The 19,671-nt window shown below is 46.8% G+C and overlaps 1 protein-coding gene across 8 annotated transcripts in view; it reads left to right on the top strand.

Annotated features, from left to right (window-relative positions):
- Positions 1-19,026, top strand: part of CHD2 (chromodomain helicase DNA binding protein 2) — an 88,182-nt gene extending 69,156 nt beyond the window's left edge. For 7 of the 8 annotated variants that reach the window (XM_063345658.1, XM_063345659.1, XM_063345657.1 and 4 more), the window contains 18 exons: positions 490-638; positions 1,161-1,257; positions 2,025-2,117; positions 2,598-2,771; positions 3,721-3,896; positions 5,359-5,400; positions 6,485-6,624; positions 7,820-7,958; positions 8,097-8,247; positions 9,562-9,684; positions 9,995-10,123; positions 10,888-11,028; positions 12,206-12,340; positions 13,706-13,884; positions 14,307-14,406; positions 14,961-15,177; positions 15,548-15,797; positions 15,912-19,026. In XM_063345658.1, the coding sequence (XP_063201728.1) occupies positions 490-638; positions 1,161-1,257; positions 2,025-2,117; positions 2,598-2,771; positions 3,721-3,896; positions 5,359-5,400; positions 6,485-6,624; positions 7,820-7,958; positions 8,097-8,247; positions 9,562-9,684; positions 9,995-10,123; positions 10,888-11,028; positions 12,206-12,340; positions 13,706-13,884; positions 14,307-14,406; positions 14,961-15,177; positions 15,548-15,797; positions 15,912-16,245 (2,769 nt within the window). In that variant the 3' untranslated portion in view covers positions 16,246-19,026. Of the gene's footprint in view, positions 1-489; positions 639-1,160; positions 1,258-2,024; positions 2,118-2,597; positions 2,772-3,720; positions 3,897-5,358; positions 5,401-6,484; positions 6,625-7,230; positions 7,436-7,819; positions 7,959-8,096; positions 8,248-9,561; positions 9,685-9,994; positions 10,124-10,887; positions 11,029-12,205; positions 12,341-13,705; positions 13,885-14,306; positions 14,407-14,960; positions 15,178-15,547; positions 15,798-15,911 lie in introns of those variants that run through there. The other variant, XM_063345663.1, reaches the window with a different exon arrangement.
- Positions 19,027-19,671: the final 645 nt, after the last annotated feature.

A 19,671-nucleotide genomic window follows, 5' to 3' on the forward strand; every position in this document is an offset into this window, starting at 1 on the left:
AAGCTCATTTAAAAGCCAGGAAATGAAAAATCAGCCCAAATTTGCCAGATGCCAGGTTCTTCTGTTGGCTTCGGGTTCTGGGATGGTTCAAAACCAAGAACCCAACCAGTGGCATTACACATCTCAGCCTAGTGGACTCTGTTCTTTCTTGTCCTGAAAAACTTAGAAAGTAGAACATCCACCTTTACTAGTGTTCTTTTAGCTATATGAAAATTTGATGATAATTTTGGATTTAAAGTGATTGTTTCAGAAGATTTTTATTCTGTGCTTAGACACACAAGATCTGTGTTAAACAGCCTGATTTTAACTGGTCCCCCTGAGATATAAAAGAATGTGCATGTTTTCATTCTAAAAAGACACATCTGTGCATGAAGAGACTGTCCCAGCGGACCAGTCTCCTGCAAAACAACTGAGTGATGCATCGCTGTGTCAGCAGAGCATGTTCAAGCCCAGGAAATTTATCTCCTCTTCTTTTTTTTTGCCCTTCAGGTGAATATTTACCGCTTGGTCACAAAGGGTACGGTAGAGGAGGAGATCATTGAGAGGGCCAAGAAGAAAATGGTGCTGGATCATTTGGTGATCCAGCGTATGGACACCACTGGCCGCACTGTTCTGGACAACAACTCTGGGCGATCCAAGTAAGTGATTGTGTCAGGAGACAGAAATGTCTGGTGCAACATGTGGCATAACCAGCTTCACCTGCTAGTATTTCCCAGTATTTATTTGGTAGGATACAGGGCAGAAGGCTAATAAATAGTGGCAGCTTCCCCTGCAACCATTAATTTAGACATATAGGATAATAAGATGATCAGAAATAAAAAAAAAACTAGTTTTAATGCATTACTTGTTTTTCTTTCTGTCTTCCTCCCAGAGATCATCCTGGTCTGAGGGAACCTGGTAGTGATTGTGGAACAGCTTCAATTTGGCGGTGACCTCAGAGTCCCCCCATTTTCCCCCAGCAGATGGAGGTTTTTCCCTTTACAGTAGTTGTCTGTGCTAGAGCAGGAAAGAGATGAGGGACTGAATAAAAAGGCTTTTTATATTGCTGGGTAGAAAACTTACTTCTTGCTTTATTAGGAAAAACTTTGGTATGGTTTTGTGCTGTAGCAGTGCTGACTTAACAGCTCAAACCACGTTTTCCTTCTCATTTGTTCTTGCAGCTCAAATCCTTTCAACAAAGAGGAGCTGACAGCTATTCTGAAATTTGGAGCCGAAGATCTCTTCAAGGAGCTTGAAGGGGAAGAGTCAGAGCCTCAGGTAGTTTGAAATTGAAATCACATAAGCTGTTTGTAGTCCTCTGCAGGTCTGCATGGGGGATCGTGTGGGTTTGCTCCCTCTTTGTACTTGCCCTGTGAGTGAGAGCAGGTCAGGGATGGGGGCACGTGTGAGTCCTGAGAAGCTGAAGGAAGAGAGCTCTGGGGTTGGGAGATCAGGGGGTTGAGGAGAGCCTTGTTGTCAGGGGGTTAAATAGTAATGGTCACCGAGACGGTCCCTTGGCTCCTGAGGATTCATTAGCTAGTTATAGCACAGCCTGCTGAAAGCTCCTCTCCCTGCCTCCTCTGAGTACTTCTTCAGCATCCTTTTTTGGTTGTTCTTATAGAGAGGCAGGAGTCAGCACAGTGAAGTCAGATAGGTTGCTCTCTCCTGCTTCAGCACAGCATTGCTTGACAGTTTAGTATTGAGTGCTTCGACCAATTCTCTTAATGGCCCGAGTAGCAGAGCTTCCCCCCGAGGGAAACAGTCCCCAGTTCATACATCTCACTATCTGGAAGTTTTCCCTGTTGTGCAGCCTTGGTGTTCCTTTTCTTCTGTCCTATCACCCTTATTTATACTCTTTTGTACCGCTTGAGATAGTTCATCCCTGCCCTCGGTGATGACACCCTGCGGATATTTGCACTTTATTTAGCTCGTATCAGCACAGTGCGTGTTTAGCTGTTGCACCCCACCAGTCTGGTCTCAAAGCCTCTTATTTCCTGCTGCGCTCGGCACCCTCCGCTTTATCGCTCTTTCTTTCTGACTGGTAGGAGATGGACATCGATGAGATTTTGCGTCTGGCTGAAACACGAGAAAATGAAGTGTCCACCAGTGCCACCGACGAGCTCCTCTCCCAGTTCAAGGTACGGACCCCCAGGCTCTGTCCTGGCGCGCGGGAATGTGGCTCCCCACATCTTGCCACCGTGGTAAGGTCAGTAGCAAACAGGACGAATCAGGCCCAGTGAGAGGTGAGCTGTACAAAGCAGTTTGCTGAGGGCTTGTCTGGGTTCGGTAGCTGTGGAGATACGTAGGTATTAATTTCATTTCAAGTAAGTGGTTTTGAAGGCTGTGAATAAAATGCAGAATTTACCAAATTTGGAAACAAAACCGATAACTTAGAGAGGCTCAGCAGTACTTCTTAAACTGCACGTACTTTCTCAAAAGCTGTTAGCCCAAAGACGTGGCAAGGAACCAGGAATGTAGTGACATAGGGATCAGTTATAAAGTAGTTATGGAAATGTTGGCAAAATTCCTACATGGAAGGAGTTGAGGCTTAGCAGACAGCTCTGGGGTATTCCTGCCAGGGGAGGGAATTTCTAAAAGTGTTCCTTTGCTTATGAAAGGTGGCCAACTTTGCAACCATGGAGGAGGAAGAGACAGAGCTGGATGAGCGATCGCAGAAGGACTGGGACGATATCATTCCAGAGGAGCAGAGGAAAAAGGTGGAGGAGGAAGAACGGCAGAAAGAATTGGAGGAAATCTACATGCTGCCTCGAATCCGGAGCTCGACTAAAAAGGTATGGCCCATCTCGAGGAGCTGGGAGGCAAGAGGCTAGAGTTGGTAAAGGCAACGCTCAAGGGAAGTCTTCTTCTTTCCATCTGAGTGCTTCTTTGCCTCCTCCAAAGTTGTTTAGGAGTAAAGCACAGAGGTAGCACATTGACCTCTTGTTGGCATCATGCATTGTGCCCATGGTTTTTAATGCAGTGTGAGGGCCCTCATTGGACTTGGCAAGACTCATCTTGTCTTAGCAGACAAAGTAAAGAGAACCTGTAGTGAGCACAGGGCAAAATATCCAGCTCTATAACGCAGGTTTTACTGCAGTTTATGCCATTTTCCAGCTATTTCTTTCCCTTGGGTTCTCTAGCTCCCTGGGCTGCTCTTGCCAAAATGTGACTTTTGCAGGCAAAAGAGATGGCATCTTCTCAAATCCTTTTTTTAGGTGTTATGTTCTACCCCAGTCCAACGGAAAACAGACTGTACGAGGAAACTCTGCTAAGATATGGGACTTTGAGGGGTTATGAAGTCTTCTGTGGGATAAGCAGGGGAAAAATATTAAAGTGAAAACTAGAGAGAAGGATAATTTGTATTGGATGATTCCAGATTAATTTCTGAGGTGTCATGGTTTTCAAAACAGCCTAAGGGACTGTGGCACAAAACCATGATGATCAACGTGTTTTAATGTATCTTAGTAAATGAATGTACCTTAGTAAATGGAAATGCAGTTGTGGAACTGCTGGCTGCGAGGCTGTAAAGGGAGGATGACCACCAGAGCCTTAGCTAGCTGGAAACGGCAAGCGTGTGGAGCCTCTCTGGGTTGGTTACATGGGCTTCTGCATCTCCATGAAGAGGTGTCAAGGTGTTTTACAGTCTGAATGTTGAAATGGGGCTGGTGCCTGGGAAGGGACAGTAAAAGTTGGCAGATCAGCAGTTGTTAACTGTCCTGCTGTTTTTTTTTGTCCATACAGGCTCAGACAAATGACAGTGAATCAGATGCAGAAACTAAGAGAAGGCTTCAGAGGTCATCTGGATCAGAAAGCGAAACCGATGATACTGATGACGAGAAGAGACCAAAGCGCAGGGGACGTCCTCGAAGTGTTAGAAAAGATACTGTGGAAGGATTTACTGATGCTGAAATCAGGAGGTTAGTGCTGAAAACAAATATAGAAATCCTGCACAGGTGGAGAAAAGCCCTGATTAATCCAGGAGGTGTCCACCTGTAAGCACAACGGTGGGTTAAGTGGAGCTGGTTCGTTTGGCCAGCTTCTGCATCTTTCTATAATTCAGTTAGCTCCCAGCTGATGACCTCAATATTCAGGTCTGTGCAAAATGGACTGGCTTGTCTTTAATTAGGCGAGAGCAAAGCTGGTACCTTCCTGAAATGAATCTTTGTTGTAACTGCCTTTCCTGGGCCAAGTGGATTGAGCTAATTCCATATCACACGTGAGATCTTAGGTGCCATGAGATACAGAGCTGGACAAGCCAAGGACTCTGGCCTTCCTGACACTCTTCTGGCAGTAGGCCTGCTGACGTAAGCTTTAAGTGAAAGGCAAGCTCTGGCAAAATGACCCCATGAGAAGCACTGGTCTTGTTGGTCCCAGCAGTTGTGTATCTTCTCATCCACTGTGTCCCTGAAGTCAGCTGGGGGCTGAATTCCAGAGCATTATTTTCTTCTCCTATCGCCTAACTCTTGAGCCTTTCCCAAAGATCTTTGTTTTATGGCTCTGACCAGATGTTCAGCCACGGTTGTATGTTTTCCTTGAGTTTCTCCCTCTGTCTCCAAGGTGATGTATTTTTAAACAGGACATGGTCAGACGTTTCAGATTGTGGTAGCCCTGAAATCATAGAGAAGGAAGGAGGTGTTGTGATATGAGCTGCGGCAGCTGTTTACTTTATTGTCATGTAGCAGAAAGAGGCAGAAAGAGCACAAGATGAAAAAGAGAAGGGGAAAAAATTAACTCATTTTAAAAATAATCTGTAGTTGAAGCCATTGGGTCTGATCCCAGCACAAGGCAGTGTTCAATTGCAGCAACAGCGTCTGACTTTTGCCCTGAAGTTGTGTGTTAGCCATGGCAGTGATTTTCACAATAAAAATAAGACATAAAAATAAATAGCAATCCTTGTCTGCAAACCTCTGTGATGGATTGCACCACATTTGGCTCTTCTCTGATGGGTTGTTAGACTTATAGGCTGAGCGTTAAAATTACCAATGACATTGATTTAATGCCTCTTTTCTCCTTGGAAAAATGAAGTTAATGATTACCAACATGGCGTGAGCCAATGCTTTCTTTCAGTTTATTTTTTACACTATGCTTACGGCTCCCCATTTTTTTTTTTTTCTTCATCTGTGAAACATCCAACATTCATAATAATGTTGTGTTCTTCTCCAGCCAAGGTCACAAAACTGTTCGTGGAGGCTAATGGATTAGGCTTCCCAGTCCTGAGTGATGCTTAGCTGATCAGCGTGGAATGCAAGGTTGATAGCGTGGCAGGCTGTAATTAATATATTCAAGCATATTTGTGATAGTGTTCCCACTTTGTGTGGCAGTTGCTTTAATTTCTCTTTTTCTTTTCTTTTTTTTTTTTTTTTTTGGCTTTTTGCTTAGGTTTATCAAGGCTTACAAGAAGTTTGGACTGCCTCTTGAACGGTAAGTCTCAACCTGGCCCTGCTCCGGAGGATAATTGCAGCGGGGACGTTGAGTTTCTAAGCACGACCATCCACACGTTGCTGTGGGTGGTTGATACAACCTCCACGGTGGTTGATACAACCTCCACCAGCCTTGCTGCTGTGTGGTCAGTAACCCAAGCACTGCCATGCGGTCCCTCGTGTCTCAGTTGATGGGCAGGGATGAAGGCTGGCCAAAAAGCAGCTAGAGCAGTAGTGGCGCCGGGCCGTGCGCAGCATCATCCTGCTGGCAGAGTCTGGCCCTTGGGGCATTTCCACTCTGCCTCGGAAGGAGAGGGAGCAGCTGTCTGAGCAGCAAATGCTACCTAAAACGCTTGCCAAGCTTCTCTATGCATGTTAGTTTCAAGAGTGAATTCAGAGCATCTTTCGTTTGCTGCCATATCCCTCTTGAAGGGAAGCAGGGAGAGGCACACACCGTCCTCGAGCGTGGGTCTGCAGAGCCCTGCACGAGTGTGTGACCCAGCGTAAGCGAGGGAGGAAGGGACATGGGCACATGTGCTGGGTCTGGAAAGCTGTAGCCCTTGCTGAGGTCTCGGAGCTGAGGCAGGGATCCCTGCATACGTAGTCTGAGAAATGGCTGTGGTTTTTTAGCTGGTTGTGAAACTGTTGTGAAATACAAGGCTTGCGTATGGGCCTTGATGTTACTAACTTCAGCCAGGCAAAAGGGACAGCAGATGGCAGCTTTTGACCATCAAATGGAGTTAATATGAAACTGAGAAAGCATGAAGGAGGACCGGACAGTCACAGAAGGTACCTCTTGTACCCAGGATAGACAGTTCTCACCTTTGCTTTAATACTAAAAAAATCCAAAGGATTGGATCAGTTACACTACATCTGCACTGTACTGCAGCTGTCGGACCTAAAAAAAGACTAAAACTGTGTTGTTTCCTGCATGACCTCGACTCGTGCAGGACAGCAGGTTTCCTACATTCATACATATACAGCATTCACTGGTAAAAGCTATGAAACAATTGCTCGGGGAGTGACTGGGAGGAGATACGCTGTATCAAATACAAAACTTTTAATTCTCTTTTCCCCTTTCCCAGGCTGGAGTGTATTGCCCGGGATGCTGAGCTGGTGGATAAGTCTGTGGCTGATCTGAAACGGTTAGGGGAACTCATCCACAATAGCTGTGTGTCAGCAATGCAAGAATACGAGGAGCAGCTGAAAGAAAATCCAGGTGAAGGTGAGCAAGAGGGTTGTGTGCTGCTGTTATGGTGCTTTTGGGGCAAGTTCCATGGAGGTGGTGAGAAAACCATTCCCTTGCTGGGCAGGGAGGCATAGAATCATAGAATTGTTGAGGTTGGAAGGGACCTTTAAGATCATCGAGTCCAACCTTTAACCTACCCTGACAAAAGCCACTTCTAAACCATGTCCCTAAGTGCCCCATCTACCCTTTTTTGAAACACCTCCAGGGATGGTGAATCCACCACCTCCCTGGGCAGCCAATTCCAATGTTTAATAACACTTTCAGTGAAAAAATGTTTCCTAATATCCAATCTAAACCTCCCCTGACGTAACTTGAACCCGTTTCCTCTCGTCCTATCACTTGTCACCAGGGAGAAGAGGTCAGCCCCCATCTCTCTACAACCTCCTTTCAGGTAGTTGTAGAGGGTGATGAGGTCTCCCCTCAGCCTCCTCTTCTCCAAGCTAAACAACCCCAGCTCCCTCAGTCGTTGTTCATAAGGTTTGTCCTCCAGACCCCTCACCAGCTTTGTAGCCCTTTTGCATGCCGCACTGCAACTTAAACGCAAAGAACAAGCACACACTTAAACCATCCCATCTCTGCCAGGCAGCCCTCACCAACGGAGGGAAACCCCTGAGTCTTCTGCTCAGAATGGAAAGTGCCGTTTGGGTCTGTTGCCTTCTGCTGAGCATGAGTTTTCGTGGGGAGAGGCTGAAGTCATCAGCTTATTTAATGCCGGGCCACAAGGCGAAGCAGATCATATTGAACTGCTCCTGGGACTGGTGATCAAACTGGTGCTGTGTACTCCATGGTAAAGCTGGATCCGCAATTAGCACTTGTCGGAGCTGGCATCATCAACCACTCTGCGGCTGTTCTGTTGGTTTGGAGATAAGAGGGGTCTGGGCTGGATTTCACGCTGTGTCTCTGCCTGTTGCAGCTGAACAAAACTACTGAAGGAACAGCTCCAGCGTACTTAGATGTATTTTTAATAAAATGATACCGGGAGGTGTTCGGATTGCAGATCTAAGTGAGTTAGTGAAACAAAACTTAGATTTTCGGCCTACCTTAGCAGGTAGCCTTATGTTTAAATAAGGTATTGCAGGAAAGGTCTTGATCTCTGTGCGTCTAAACGTTTTTACAGAGGCATTTCTTTCTGTAAGAGTTCTCTTAGTTGCTGTGTTTTGTTGCTGAGCAGGGAAAGGACCTGGAAAAAGAAGAGGTCCTACTATCAAGATTTCTGGTGTCCAGGTCAACGTGAAATCCATCATCCAGCACGAAGAGGAGTTTGAAATGCTGCATAAATCCATTCCCACGGACCCAGAGGAAAGGAAGAAGTGAGTTTGGCTAAGTAGGCAATGCAGATAGAGGCTCAGGGAATTTGGATTTTGTAGTGGAAAGAGAATAGCCTAGATATGTGGATTTGCTTTATCCTGCGCAGCATTAAAAGTAGCTCATGTTTGAAATGCCTTCAGGTACCGCCTGACGTGCCGTGTCAAAGCTGCCCATTTTGATGTAGACTGGGGAGTGGAGGAGGATTCTCGCTTGTTAGTGGGAATTTACGAGCATGGTTATGGAAACTGGGAGCTAATTAAAACAGATCCGGAATTGAAGTTATCTGATAAGGTAGGTCGCTTTGCTTGTTGCTTGCATTGGGTCCGTTGCAGTGTTCATAGACAACATGTTTGATTTACTCCAGAAACAGATGTTTATGTTTGTAACCACTCCAAAAATAATAATAAATAATAATGAGGAAAACAGTGACCTCCATGGAATGTTACATGCTTGATGGAAAGCAGAGTTGCGTTATTTGATTGGCAGTAAATTTTCTCTGAACGGTACCATATGAACCACACTGAAATGATGCAGGAAGAAAATGGTAATGCTGACATGTGTGGTTACGTGCACAGTGGAGACGGTGCATTGCATAATTGTGACTTGATATTTCCTTGAGCATCTCACAAGAAGCTGAGTCTGAATTTCTGCGTGGAAATAATTTTTCACAGATTTGACACTGCTTGTTTCAAGACTGGTCTGTGTTAGCTTTGAGGGTATGGTTACATGACTGGCTACGGCAGCAAAGCCAGCTGGAAAGCCTCCATCTAGTTCCTCTGTTCCTCAGTCATTCCCATAAGAACCGTTTGTGGGGGCCATGTTGAAATGATCCAGGTTAAAAATAAGCCGCCATCTGTTGTGTCAGCACAGTGGAAGGAGAGCAAACTGCAACATAGGGCTGAAGAACATCGGGACTCTCTACACCAGCTTTGCTGACAATCTGCTGCATTCCCATGACATCCCCGCTAGTGCCTTTAGCAAAGATCACACTGTGGCTTGAGAGCCCTCCTACGTGAAGTTCAGAAAGGCATTTTCCAAAGGAAACAATTGCCTGAGACATGCCACCCAATTTCCGATGACGTGTCAAGGTAACCAGAGTTAGGAAACTGAGATACTTCCTCCACGATATGGCACCTTGCAGCCTTGTTTTCTGCTCAAAATTCTGCATCTGTATCATTGCTGTAGCAATGTCTCAGGTTACCAAAGAGGACCACCCTGCGGTGATAAGGCTGTCACAAACAAAGCTGATGTGTCAAGGGGAGCGGACTCAGTTTTGCAACTCAGAGTCCCACATATAATTTGCAAAGTTTCTTTTCTTCTACCAGAAAGATCATAGAGAATCTAGAGAGCTTCCTTGGGGTCCTTTCACTTCTGCAAAAGGCCAGGGGGAGGGATGCTTGCTATAGGAGCTTTGCTTTTGGCTAGACAGGGAGAGTCTGTGTGGGAGCTGGAAGAAATACTTGAACCTTCTTGTTCCCCGAGAAGGTGCAGCATCTCCAACCCTTTGCTGGACCTGGAGGGACTGCTGCTAGTGTGTATCTCTTTTGTCAGTGTTTGATATAGGTACATGTGGGTGTATTTTTTTTTTCTTCTTCTTTATCAAAGATCCTACCTGTTGAGACAGATAAGAAACCTCAGGGAAAACAGCTCCAGACCCGAGTTGATTATCTACTGAAACTGCTGAAGAAAGATCTGGACAAGAAAGAAAACTTGAAAGATGGGGAAGAGGTGAGATGTGGCCGCTTGATTCTGGGGCTTTCAGAATGAGTGGTTTGCTGATGGTAGGAGAGAGCCTGTGTTCCCAGGTCACTGAACATCATCTACATGACAGAATATGGACTTGTCTGTGATACTGAAATGATAATTAGTAAGGGACAAGTAATTAACTATTACATTTGCTGAAGAACTCGGGCTCATCAGGTTTCCTGCCGCTCTGCAGGACCGGCAGCTGTTGGTGAGACGTTCAGGAGATGGGGTATATCCTCAGGAAGCAGCTGTAGCTGTTTGCTTGCTCTGACTTGTTCTGTGTTTTCACCAGGGCAAGCTAAAGAAGAGGAAACCACGAGTAAAGAAAGAGAACAAGGCTCCCAAAGTCAAAGATGAGCATGGGAACGAACTCTCCTCTCCTCGGCACTCAGACAACCAGTCAGAAGAAGGTGAAGTCAAGGTGAGTCAACTCGGTGGCTAGCGGTGTTTCCAGGTTTCCTTGAGCTCTGTTGTTACGGCAGAAACTCGCCTTGAGAAGCACCACTAGCAAATGCCCTGTGGAGTCAGGGGACACTGTGGAGTGCATTCCCACGGGAGGCTGGCAAATTCACAAAAGCACATCCAGCTCTCGGCGTGAAAGAAGGACCTTTCCCACCCACTCTTTTACATTGGTGCTTTTAAGTGTTTTGATGGATCCTAGAATGGCCACACACATCCACGTATTGACTTGGAGGAAAGGTTGTCTCAGGACAAACTCTGTTGCCCTTATAAAGGAGAGAAAGAAGAATTGTTTCCCTCTCCTTTTCAGTACGTCAGCCGGTGGTGAAGCTGGAGTTTACCAAGGTCATGCTGTTGCTTAGAAAACCTTCTCTCTTTGAGTGGTTTGGCTTGAAGTCTAAGGCTTTTTGTTCATGTGCTGATCAGTATCTACCTTAGGGGCTGAGCATTCTCAAGCGCAGCTGGCAAAGGAAAGCGGTGCTTATCTGCAGTTTGCCAGCTAGTTACGGATTGGGGCTCGCCTGGTTTTTATACCCTTTTTTCCAAGGGTTGGGTGGGTTGCAGCTGGTTAAGTAGGGCTTGCTGTCTGGTTAAAGAGGTGCGAGGGCAAATTTGGATGGACCTCAAAAATTGCCTGTGTTTCAAGGATGTAAGTTTTATGGAAGAAAGTGTACGTGAGGTGATGGACTCCAACTTTGTGCTGTGACTGATTGGGTTTTTTTTTAGGAGGATGGCTTGGAAAAGAGCCCCGTGAAAAAGAAACAGAAGAAGAAAGAGAATAAAGAGAACAAGGAAAAACAGACAACAACTAAGAAAGAAAAGGAAAGCGATAAAGAGAAAAAGAAGACAAAAGACAAGAAAGAAAAGGTATGCAGTACTCTCCGGAGCAGTTTAAGAGATAGGAAACTCTTTGAGCAGAAGGACAAGTTATGAGACTTATGATTCACTAAAGGCCCTGTGTGAAGAGACATCAGCGAAGCGCTGTGGGGTGAGGTGGTATCCCATGTTCAGTCCTCTTGGATTCTTTTTGTGAAGAATTGCAACAAAGAGTGGAGAAAGCAATGTATCCTAAAGCTTGATGGAATGTGAGCGAAAAAGAAAAGCTGTCCCTGTGACAGCGATATGGCCAAATAGCTGATGTTAAGAAAGAAAGGGGGAAGAGCCTGGAGCACTCAGATCAAAGTTCTGTTCAGCTGTGATTTATCACAAGCTTGGCAGCTCCTTGTCTGTATTCCCCTCTAATTTAAATTCACCCCAAATAACCCAGCTGTCCACACCACCAAGACTGTGAGTTGTCCTTGTGGCAGTTCAGGACTCACCAGAATGAGTGTTTCAACATCAACGGTATGTTGTGGACTAAACTGTCCCATGAGTTTTGGGTACAACTGCCCTGAGGCTGGGTTCAAATTGGAAGGGGAGTAAAAGCTTCTGTAATAATGACCTGAAGTACCTGTCCAAGGAACAGGTATGTACTGCATGCCCAGTGTGTTTTGACACTGAGGTCATAAGTGCAAACCAAGAAGTTTTGTTGCATATGTAGGGGAAAGTTTGCTTTCCAGTGATTTTTGGTATGACTTTGACTCTAAAGGGCTTTGACTACAGGTAAGTCATGTAAGTCAAAATTTACCCTAACGGGCCATGATTTGAGGTTACTTTCCAGAGGGTCTGAGGACTACTGGCATCACCAAGTTGCAAATCCTTGTAGACATGAGAGTACTCTGAGCTCTGTCCTTTGCAAGGGATATATATTCTTTATCTTAACCTCTCTTCCAAGTCTTCAACGCTGTTTTTCTCTCCATGAGTATGAATATCGTATTCATGTCCAAAATGTTGACTCTGACTTCTCTCTACTCCCTCAGGGATGACGTAAAGCTAAATAGAGGCATTATAGCTAAACAATTTGAGATCTTGGGAGGAAAGTTGTAGGAGCGGTGCCCAGGGTTTAACAGCTGCCAGTAACAATAGTGTGGAGGTTGTTAGTTGGATCACTTGGGATCCTGCAGTCTGGCTCATCATGTGATGTGTGTAATTTGTCCTTGTAAAGCCTAAAGGTGGTGAAGCCAAATCTGGAAGTAAAGGGAAGAGATCACAAGGTCCTGTCCACATTACTGCAGGGAGTGAACCGATCCCCATTGGAGAAGACGAGGATGACGATCTGGACCAAGAAACATTCAGCATAGTGAGTATTTCCCTCGGGAGATGGGAGGACAGTGGCAGAGAGCCCAGCAAGGCAGCTAGGGTTTTTGCTTACATGTTATCCAAGGATGTGTTTTAGGTGTCAGGGTGTGAGCCCCCTTCTAGTGCTCCACCGTGATTTCCTCTGGCCGGTCTGAGAGCATGGCAGGACAACCCTGTACGAGAGTTGTCCACCAGCTGCCTCTGTGCCTACCAGCTGGCTGCTGTAAATGACACTTCAACTGGAAGAAACTTCAAAGCTCTTTCAGCTCCCGATTCTCACCAAGCAGTTGCGCTGTTCAAGGGTTCAGATAACTCTCCTCAAAATTCAGCTTTGCATGAGTGCACATGTTCACCCCCTGCCTCTGCCAGGGATGTCATCCAGGGCAGACGAAGGCAGCATGTCAACAGGACATGCAGAAGGGCTCTCTCCTTCAGCTGATAATTTCCCCCTGCTCGTTTGACAGCCCTGGGTTACAGAAGACCCTGCGGCCTTAGGTGGTAGCCATTCTCCTGTAGAAGCCAAGGAGCTATTATGGCTCTTCCAGGTGGGGAAATACAGGAGAGTTTTGAGGGTGACCTTGCTGTGGCGGTGGGAGGTGTGGAGTTGTCTGAGCTGTAAGCACTTCCTGAGCTGTGTTAATGCTCTTGCAACAAACGCGCTCGCAAGGCTGCTTGTGAAAATAGCCTTTTAGTAAAAGTTGTCATGACAGAATCTCCTTGGCCTGACTTGCACAGGGAAGTGCTGAAATATCGCTTTTTAGCAACAGTTCTCTAAATTAAAATCTGTGTATTCCCTGCGGGTCTTGTGTTATTTTTTTTTGTGTCTGTTTTTTCCTTTTACTTTCCCTCTGTGATGCATGAGAGGTCCAGTCAGGCAGTAGAGACCTGTCTGATTTACTGTCTGTGCACAGTGTTGATGAGCGCAGCCGACAAAGGTGGTGCTTTCATCTCATGTTTTCCAGTTTGGGTAAAAGCAATAGATTAAAGCGCCCACAGATGGGGATGGACAGGGAGGTTATTGAGTGAGCGCTCATTCAGCTGGGGCTGCTGGTTCAGCATGTCAGTGCTCGGTTATGCTTCCCTGCCTGCCGTGGGATCAGGGCAAAGAGCAAACCGAGTGCGATTACGGTTTGCAAAGCAAACTGTTCCCCTCGAAAAGGGGCAGCGGTGGAGATGGGGAGACTCTCGTCTTTTCCTCATTATTTTCTGCAGCATGTCTAACAAATTGCTATTTTCATAGCTGATTTCTCATTGCCTAATGGTCAGATAAAGCTAATACCTCATGCTAATGAACTTCTTCCAGCTCTGTCTGATTAAGAGCCCTGTGCCAAATTAATGACTTTGTGCTCTCTGTTGCTTTTTCAAGTGCAAGGAAAGGATGAGACCAGTCAAAAAAGCACTAAAGCAACTCGATAAGCCTGATAAGGGACTGACGGTTCAAGAACAGCTGGAGCACACGCGCAACTGCCTCCTAAAAATTGGGGACCGCATCTCTGAGTGCCTTAAAGCCTACACCGACCAGGATCATATCAAACTATGGAGAAGGTGGGGGATCATTTTGTTTTCTTTGGCTGGTCTACGATATTTAAAAACGGTAGTCAGAGGGTTTTATGTGGATGAGTGTGCCATTGGCCTCTTATTTAGCCTGTGAGATCTTATGTTCTCTAGCCCACTCAGTCCACGACCAGTGTCAGGTGAGGGTTTTGTCTGCAAGTTGTTTCAACAACTTGAAACAATGCAAGGTGTTTCATTTAAATTGATTTCAGAGCTAGTTTAGATAAACCAATGCAAACCTCTTTATTTTACTTTGAAGAGCTTGGTTCCAGATCTCTTCTGATCATCCTGTCCTGGGCTGGGTTTGAGACTCTTTTCCAGAGAGGGTAGAACTGATTTGATGTTAGTTTGAAAGCAGTTGGCAATTAAACTGCCGATGTAGCAATTAACAGACAATGTTCATGTCCTTCCAGGAACCTATGGATATTTGTGTCAAAATTCACAGAATTTGATGCCAGAAAACTGCACAAACTCTACAAGATGGCTCATAAGAAAAGATCGCAGGAAGAGGAGGTGAGACCTGAAGTGCCTTCCCTCCGGTTGCTGTCTGTCTGTGTACTGTCTTTAAAAGTTGTCACACTTGAAGTGTCAATACTTTTTTGCCTCTTATCATGGGCTTGCTTTATTGTTGTTGGCAGTCTGTGATTTTCTTAACATCTAAACAGTCTGGTTGCATTTGCCTTCTCTTTCATGTGGCATTTCTCCCTTCACCTAACAACACTGGTCACCTTGTTCTGGCTGTTCTGACCAAGAAAAAGCATTGCTTGGTGTGGAATGTTGCGTTGAGTTCATCTTTAGAGTGAAAAGTCTGGGAATGCTGCCCTGTAGGGATGGGATGTAGAAGCAGAGTCGCATGGGGCAAAATTGTGCCTGTCCACCCACCACGTTTGTACCATTGCCATTCATATTACGCTTGGCCACAGTTGGTTCACCAAGTCCTCAAGTGGCCCACAGCGTGGGGAGTCTGCAGAAAAATCCGGAGCCTGACAGATAAGGCTCTTGCTCTCCTAGTCTGAATCTTTTGGTGGAAGAGCAGTTGAGCTGTAACCCTCTCTTCTGCCTTGCAGGAGCAGAAGAAGAAGGAGGACATGTCCAGCATGAAGAAGCCGTTCCGCCCAGAGCCTTCAGGCTCCAGCCGCGATTCTGTGATGTCCCAGTCTCATGTGCCTCACAATCCCCATTCCCAGAAGATCCACATGCCCCCATCCCATGCCCAGCAGCAGATGCACGGGCACCCGCGTGACAACTACGGTCATCCAAACAAGAGACATTTCAGCAACACAGGTGAGTGCCGGCAAGCCAGGAGAGACCATCCCTTCTAACCTCCTGGCTGTTTGCTCTTGGACACAAATCCTTCCGGAACTTGCGTCTGGTCAGGTTTAAAAGTGATGGGATGGAACATATTATTGCCACTGTGCTTCTCGCTGGTCTAGAAAACATGGTGATATAGTGATGAAGAGTATAAGAATAGGACAGAATAAGATTTGCTAAAGTAATGATAAAGAAATTCAGAGAATAAAATTGGGCCCACGTAGTTGAGGGAGGAGAAAGTTAAAGGCCCACAGCAATAGTTATAATTTCTTTGAGAATTCAGCAAAGTAATGGGTTTAAACTAAAGTATGAAAGACACTTACTGGTGCTTTCCTCATTGCAGACCGAGGAGAATGGCAGAGGGATCGAAAGTTCAACTACGGTGGCAACAGCAACCAGATGTGGGGTGGGGAGCGGCATCACCAGTATGAGCAGCACTGGTACAAGGACCACCACTACGGGGATCGGCGATCTCGTGGAGAGCCCCACCGGAGCTCTGGGAACTACAGACCAAATAACCTCTCCCGCAAGAGGCCATACGAACAGTACAACAGTGACCGAGACCACAGAGGCCACCGAGATTATTATGACAGGTAATCCCCTTTCATCTCGGAAAGGCTGGGAAGAGTTTGCAGTGATGTACCCGGCCATGGTGGTCAGGTGTTCCTTGGGGAACTGATCTCCATCCATTTGTTTTCTCTCTGCAGGCACCACCATGATTCCAAGCGTCGACGATCCGATGAGTTCAGGCCTCAGAACTACCACCAGCAGGATTTCCGACGGATGTCTGATCACAGGCCACCCATGGGATACCATGGCCAAGGACCTTCGGACCACTACCGGTCCTTCCACACAGACAAATCGGGAGATTACAAACAGCCTCTCCCGCCACCTCACCCTGCAGTGTCGGACCCTCGCTCGCCCCCCTCTCAGAAATCCCCCCACGATTCCAAGTCACCTCTCGATCACAGGTCACCTCTGGATAGGTCGTTAGAACAGAAAAACAATCCAGATTATAACTGGAACATTCGGAAAACATAAAGTGACTGAGAGGGGGGGAAAGCGCACGTCTGAAATACTTGGTTTGATGCAACAGCGGCTGGTTTCTCCAAGCCAGCAATCAGAAACTCTGAACATGCTGCTATCATCTTGCTGGGTCAAGGAGGATTTTGGGGGAGTAGGTGGAGGAAGATTTTTTCCCTAGCTCTCGGTTTGGATTCCCATTTCCTTTCCCCTCTTTTACCATTGAACTCTGGAACCACCCTTGCTGCCTCATTCTTCGTTTTGTTTTGGTTTTCCCCATTCCAATGGACCCAAGGGAATTTTCCCCAGCCAGTGTTTCCCCAAACCGAGAAGGTGGATCGATGCTGCTTAGGATCGTGCAGAAGGCTGCGTGCCTGCTCTGACTTGATGTTATGTGACAGATGCTGCTTTGGGATTGGGGATAAACTGGTTGGGCTGGGCTTTGTCTGTAACCAGCACAGGGCAATGGGAGAATATGTTCAAGGAGGGACAGGAGAGTCCCTCAGCAGCCAAGCTTGGTTGAAAGAGGGACTCGATGTCTCCCTGCAGAGTGTCTCCAAAGGAGTTGGAGCCATGCTGGTGACAATCCATTGCTTTCCTGGCCCACATTATCATTTCTGTGTCTTTATCCATTTCAAGAAACTGGCTCTGCTTTGATTGCTCTTGTGTCCCCTGCAACAGAAGAGGTGTGGAGGATCTTCCTCCCATCTCCAGGGCTGGAACTGGCAAATCTTGACTCCAGGGGGCTTTGGGATATGTGAAAAATAGACAAACTTCCTTAGCAAAGGCTTAGTTCTCTTCTAACCAGTAGGAAAAAAAATTGGGGTGAGAGCAGTATTTCCCAGTGGACAGGGCTCAGGAATTTGTAACAAAACTCCTCTTCTCTTCTGACATGGGCAGCTTGGATGGTCCAGGAACTAACAGATGCTAGCTGGGAGCTGCAAGGTCAAAAGGTGGCTCTGGGTATCTAGGGCTCCTGAAGTTCCTAATCTCCCTGCCACTGAGGTGCTCCAGTCTTTGGGCAAGTCACTTCTCTCTGCACTTCGTGAAAACAGTGATCACAAAACTGTACTGCAACAAAAGCATAAGGGATGGCAGAGCGGAGTTAAATAGGAATCCAGTGGACTGATCACTGTTCAGCAGTCACCTTCCTGCCACCCTGCCAGCAGTCAGCAGTAACTCTGAATTGCTGAAAGACCTTCTGTCTGTCGACATTGGAAACGTGCCTGAGGGCTTGGCACCTAAGTGAGCAGGGGGAGAATTAAAAATCCTTGGAGCAAATGTCTTAGGAGCCCAGCAGGGCAGAGGGAAGAGAGGAGTCTGCAGCCCAGCTTAGTGGACTTGAGAGCAAACACTCCTCCAAGTATTCGAGCCCCAATGTGTGCTGCAGAACAGTGCCCGGGCTGGAGACTGCTGTGGTGAGAGGGGCTGCGCACAGATTGCTGGCCAGAAGTAGTTTGGGTGATTATTTTTCAGGTCCTAGGTCTTTGTCCATAGAGTCACATCCCTGGAGACCATAAAGCTCTCCCAACAGCCAGGCTGCCCTGAGCCTGGTGTCCAGGGATGGGTCATCTCCCGGAGCTCAGTATTGAAGACCAGGCTGTTCCAGACTCCTCTTTTTGGTGGGGAACAGAAGCCGGGCTTCCTATTAAGATGCCAGTATCTGACCCTAATAAGCTGTGATGTTTTTTCCCTGAAAGGCTGAGGGGAGATGGGTGTTCAGGGCTGGCTTCCTGACTCCAGCCAGTGCCTTGGAAGGTGCACACAAACCAACACTAATACTTCCTTCCACCCTCCCTCCATGCAGCGCATCCCTTGGAATCTGTTGCCCTCAATCCCGCCTTTCTGAGCCCGCTGCTTTAACAGGACACGCAGGAAGTGTTTTGCTCCCCTTTTGTTTTCATTTTGCAAGATTTCCACCAAATGCAGGGCAGTTTTGCTTCCTCAGGGGCTCCGTACTGCCCCGAGAGAGTGTTAACACTTGTGTTTACCTGCGCAGGAGGAGGTGAAGGCAAGTCTTCCACGGTCCCCCTTGGAGCTGCCGGGTGACGGGAGGTGTTGAGACAGCGTGTTTCCGCGGTGTTTCTCACTAAGCTGTGATTGCAGGCGCGCTTGCTGCGGTATTCAACAAAGAGGTCCTTTCTTTTCAGAGGTATTAGCTTTTAATGTGAAAATGGAAGAAACCTGGGAGGGGCAAAGAGAATTGCTCTTTTTGTTCGCCAAGCGGTGCTATCGTGATGGAAAGCTCGTGCCATACACTTGTAGCAAAAGGCAATACTGGCCAGACCAGTGTTACGGTTGGTGCAGGAAAACTTGGAGCCCCAGCAAGAGGCGTTTTCTGTGTGCAGGCGTGGGGGGGGTTTCTGCTCGTTCCAGGTGTGAGCTTGGTTGGGGTTTCCTTTTTTTGGGCAACAGCAAAAGCTTTACCCGTATCCACCGAAGAGCTGTCCCCGCTGTCACGTTAGCCTGACACTGAAGTCACATAGTTTTGTTCACTCATGGTGGGTGGGTCTTCACTGGGTTGGGCTTTAATGAAGCTGGAGAACTAGATTTGGGAGAAAATCCTCCCTGAGCCCACGCACACGCACGCATGTGTTTTATGTCCCCTCGACATAGGGACCAGACACAGTCACTTGGATGTGAGTGGGATCAGAGGGGACGGGTCCACAGCCATAAACCTCACTGCGGTGTTTGTGTCAGCATCTGGTACAGCTCTTCCTTCCCAACCAGCTGCGGGATTCCCTCTAGCCTCGCTGCAGGACAAAGTAGCAACTTGCTGGGTTTTCTTTTTTTTTTTTTTTTTAAAAAAAAGAGAGTTTTTCAGCCTGACCCCTTTGGAAATGGTGTAAAGTCGTGAATTCACACGATGGAAGTCCTGCGGCCCGAAACCTGCTGCGGGGACAGGCAATGCGGTGCCCAACCGAAGTGGATACTTAAACAGCGCTCTGAAGTCATTACGTGAACAGTTTTAAGTGATCCACGCAAAAATACTATTCTGCTTTCACCCATTTCCTCCTGACCTCCGTCTCCCCTCCGGGGAGAGAAGGACTCTTACTGTAAAAATGTGGACTTTTAAACCTGTTGACTAAAAACAGTAATTAATATTAATTTATATTTGTGAAAAAAATGCCACTGTCCTAGTGATTTCTGATGTAAATATGTTGTTTATATAGTATGTATTAAATTTTCCTACATTGTAAAACTGCTGTACTTTTGATTCTTGTATATTAAAAAGTGTTACTGAGATTTTCAGAACCGCGCCAGCGTGGTGTGTCTGGGGGGGTCCTGCAGCCCCTCGGTGCGGCGGCCGCTCGGGTGGAAGCATTGGGCGAGTGCCTAAAACTGGGGCTCTTACGGGATCACGGGGCCCTTTCCTGCGAGCCACGGGCATGCCGGGATGGGTATTTTCACTCTGCAGGAATAAGCATGTTCTTCTTGGCTGTT

The sequence above is a fragment of the Chroicocephalus ridibundus genome, chromosome 9, assembly GCF_963924245.1.
Source record: "Chroicocephalus ridibundus chromosome 9, bChrRid1.1, whole genome shotgun sequence".
Classification (NCBI taxonomy): domain Eukaryota; kingdom Metazoa; phylum Chordata; class Aves; order Charadriiformes; family Laridae; genus Chroicocephalus; species Chroicocephalus ridibundus.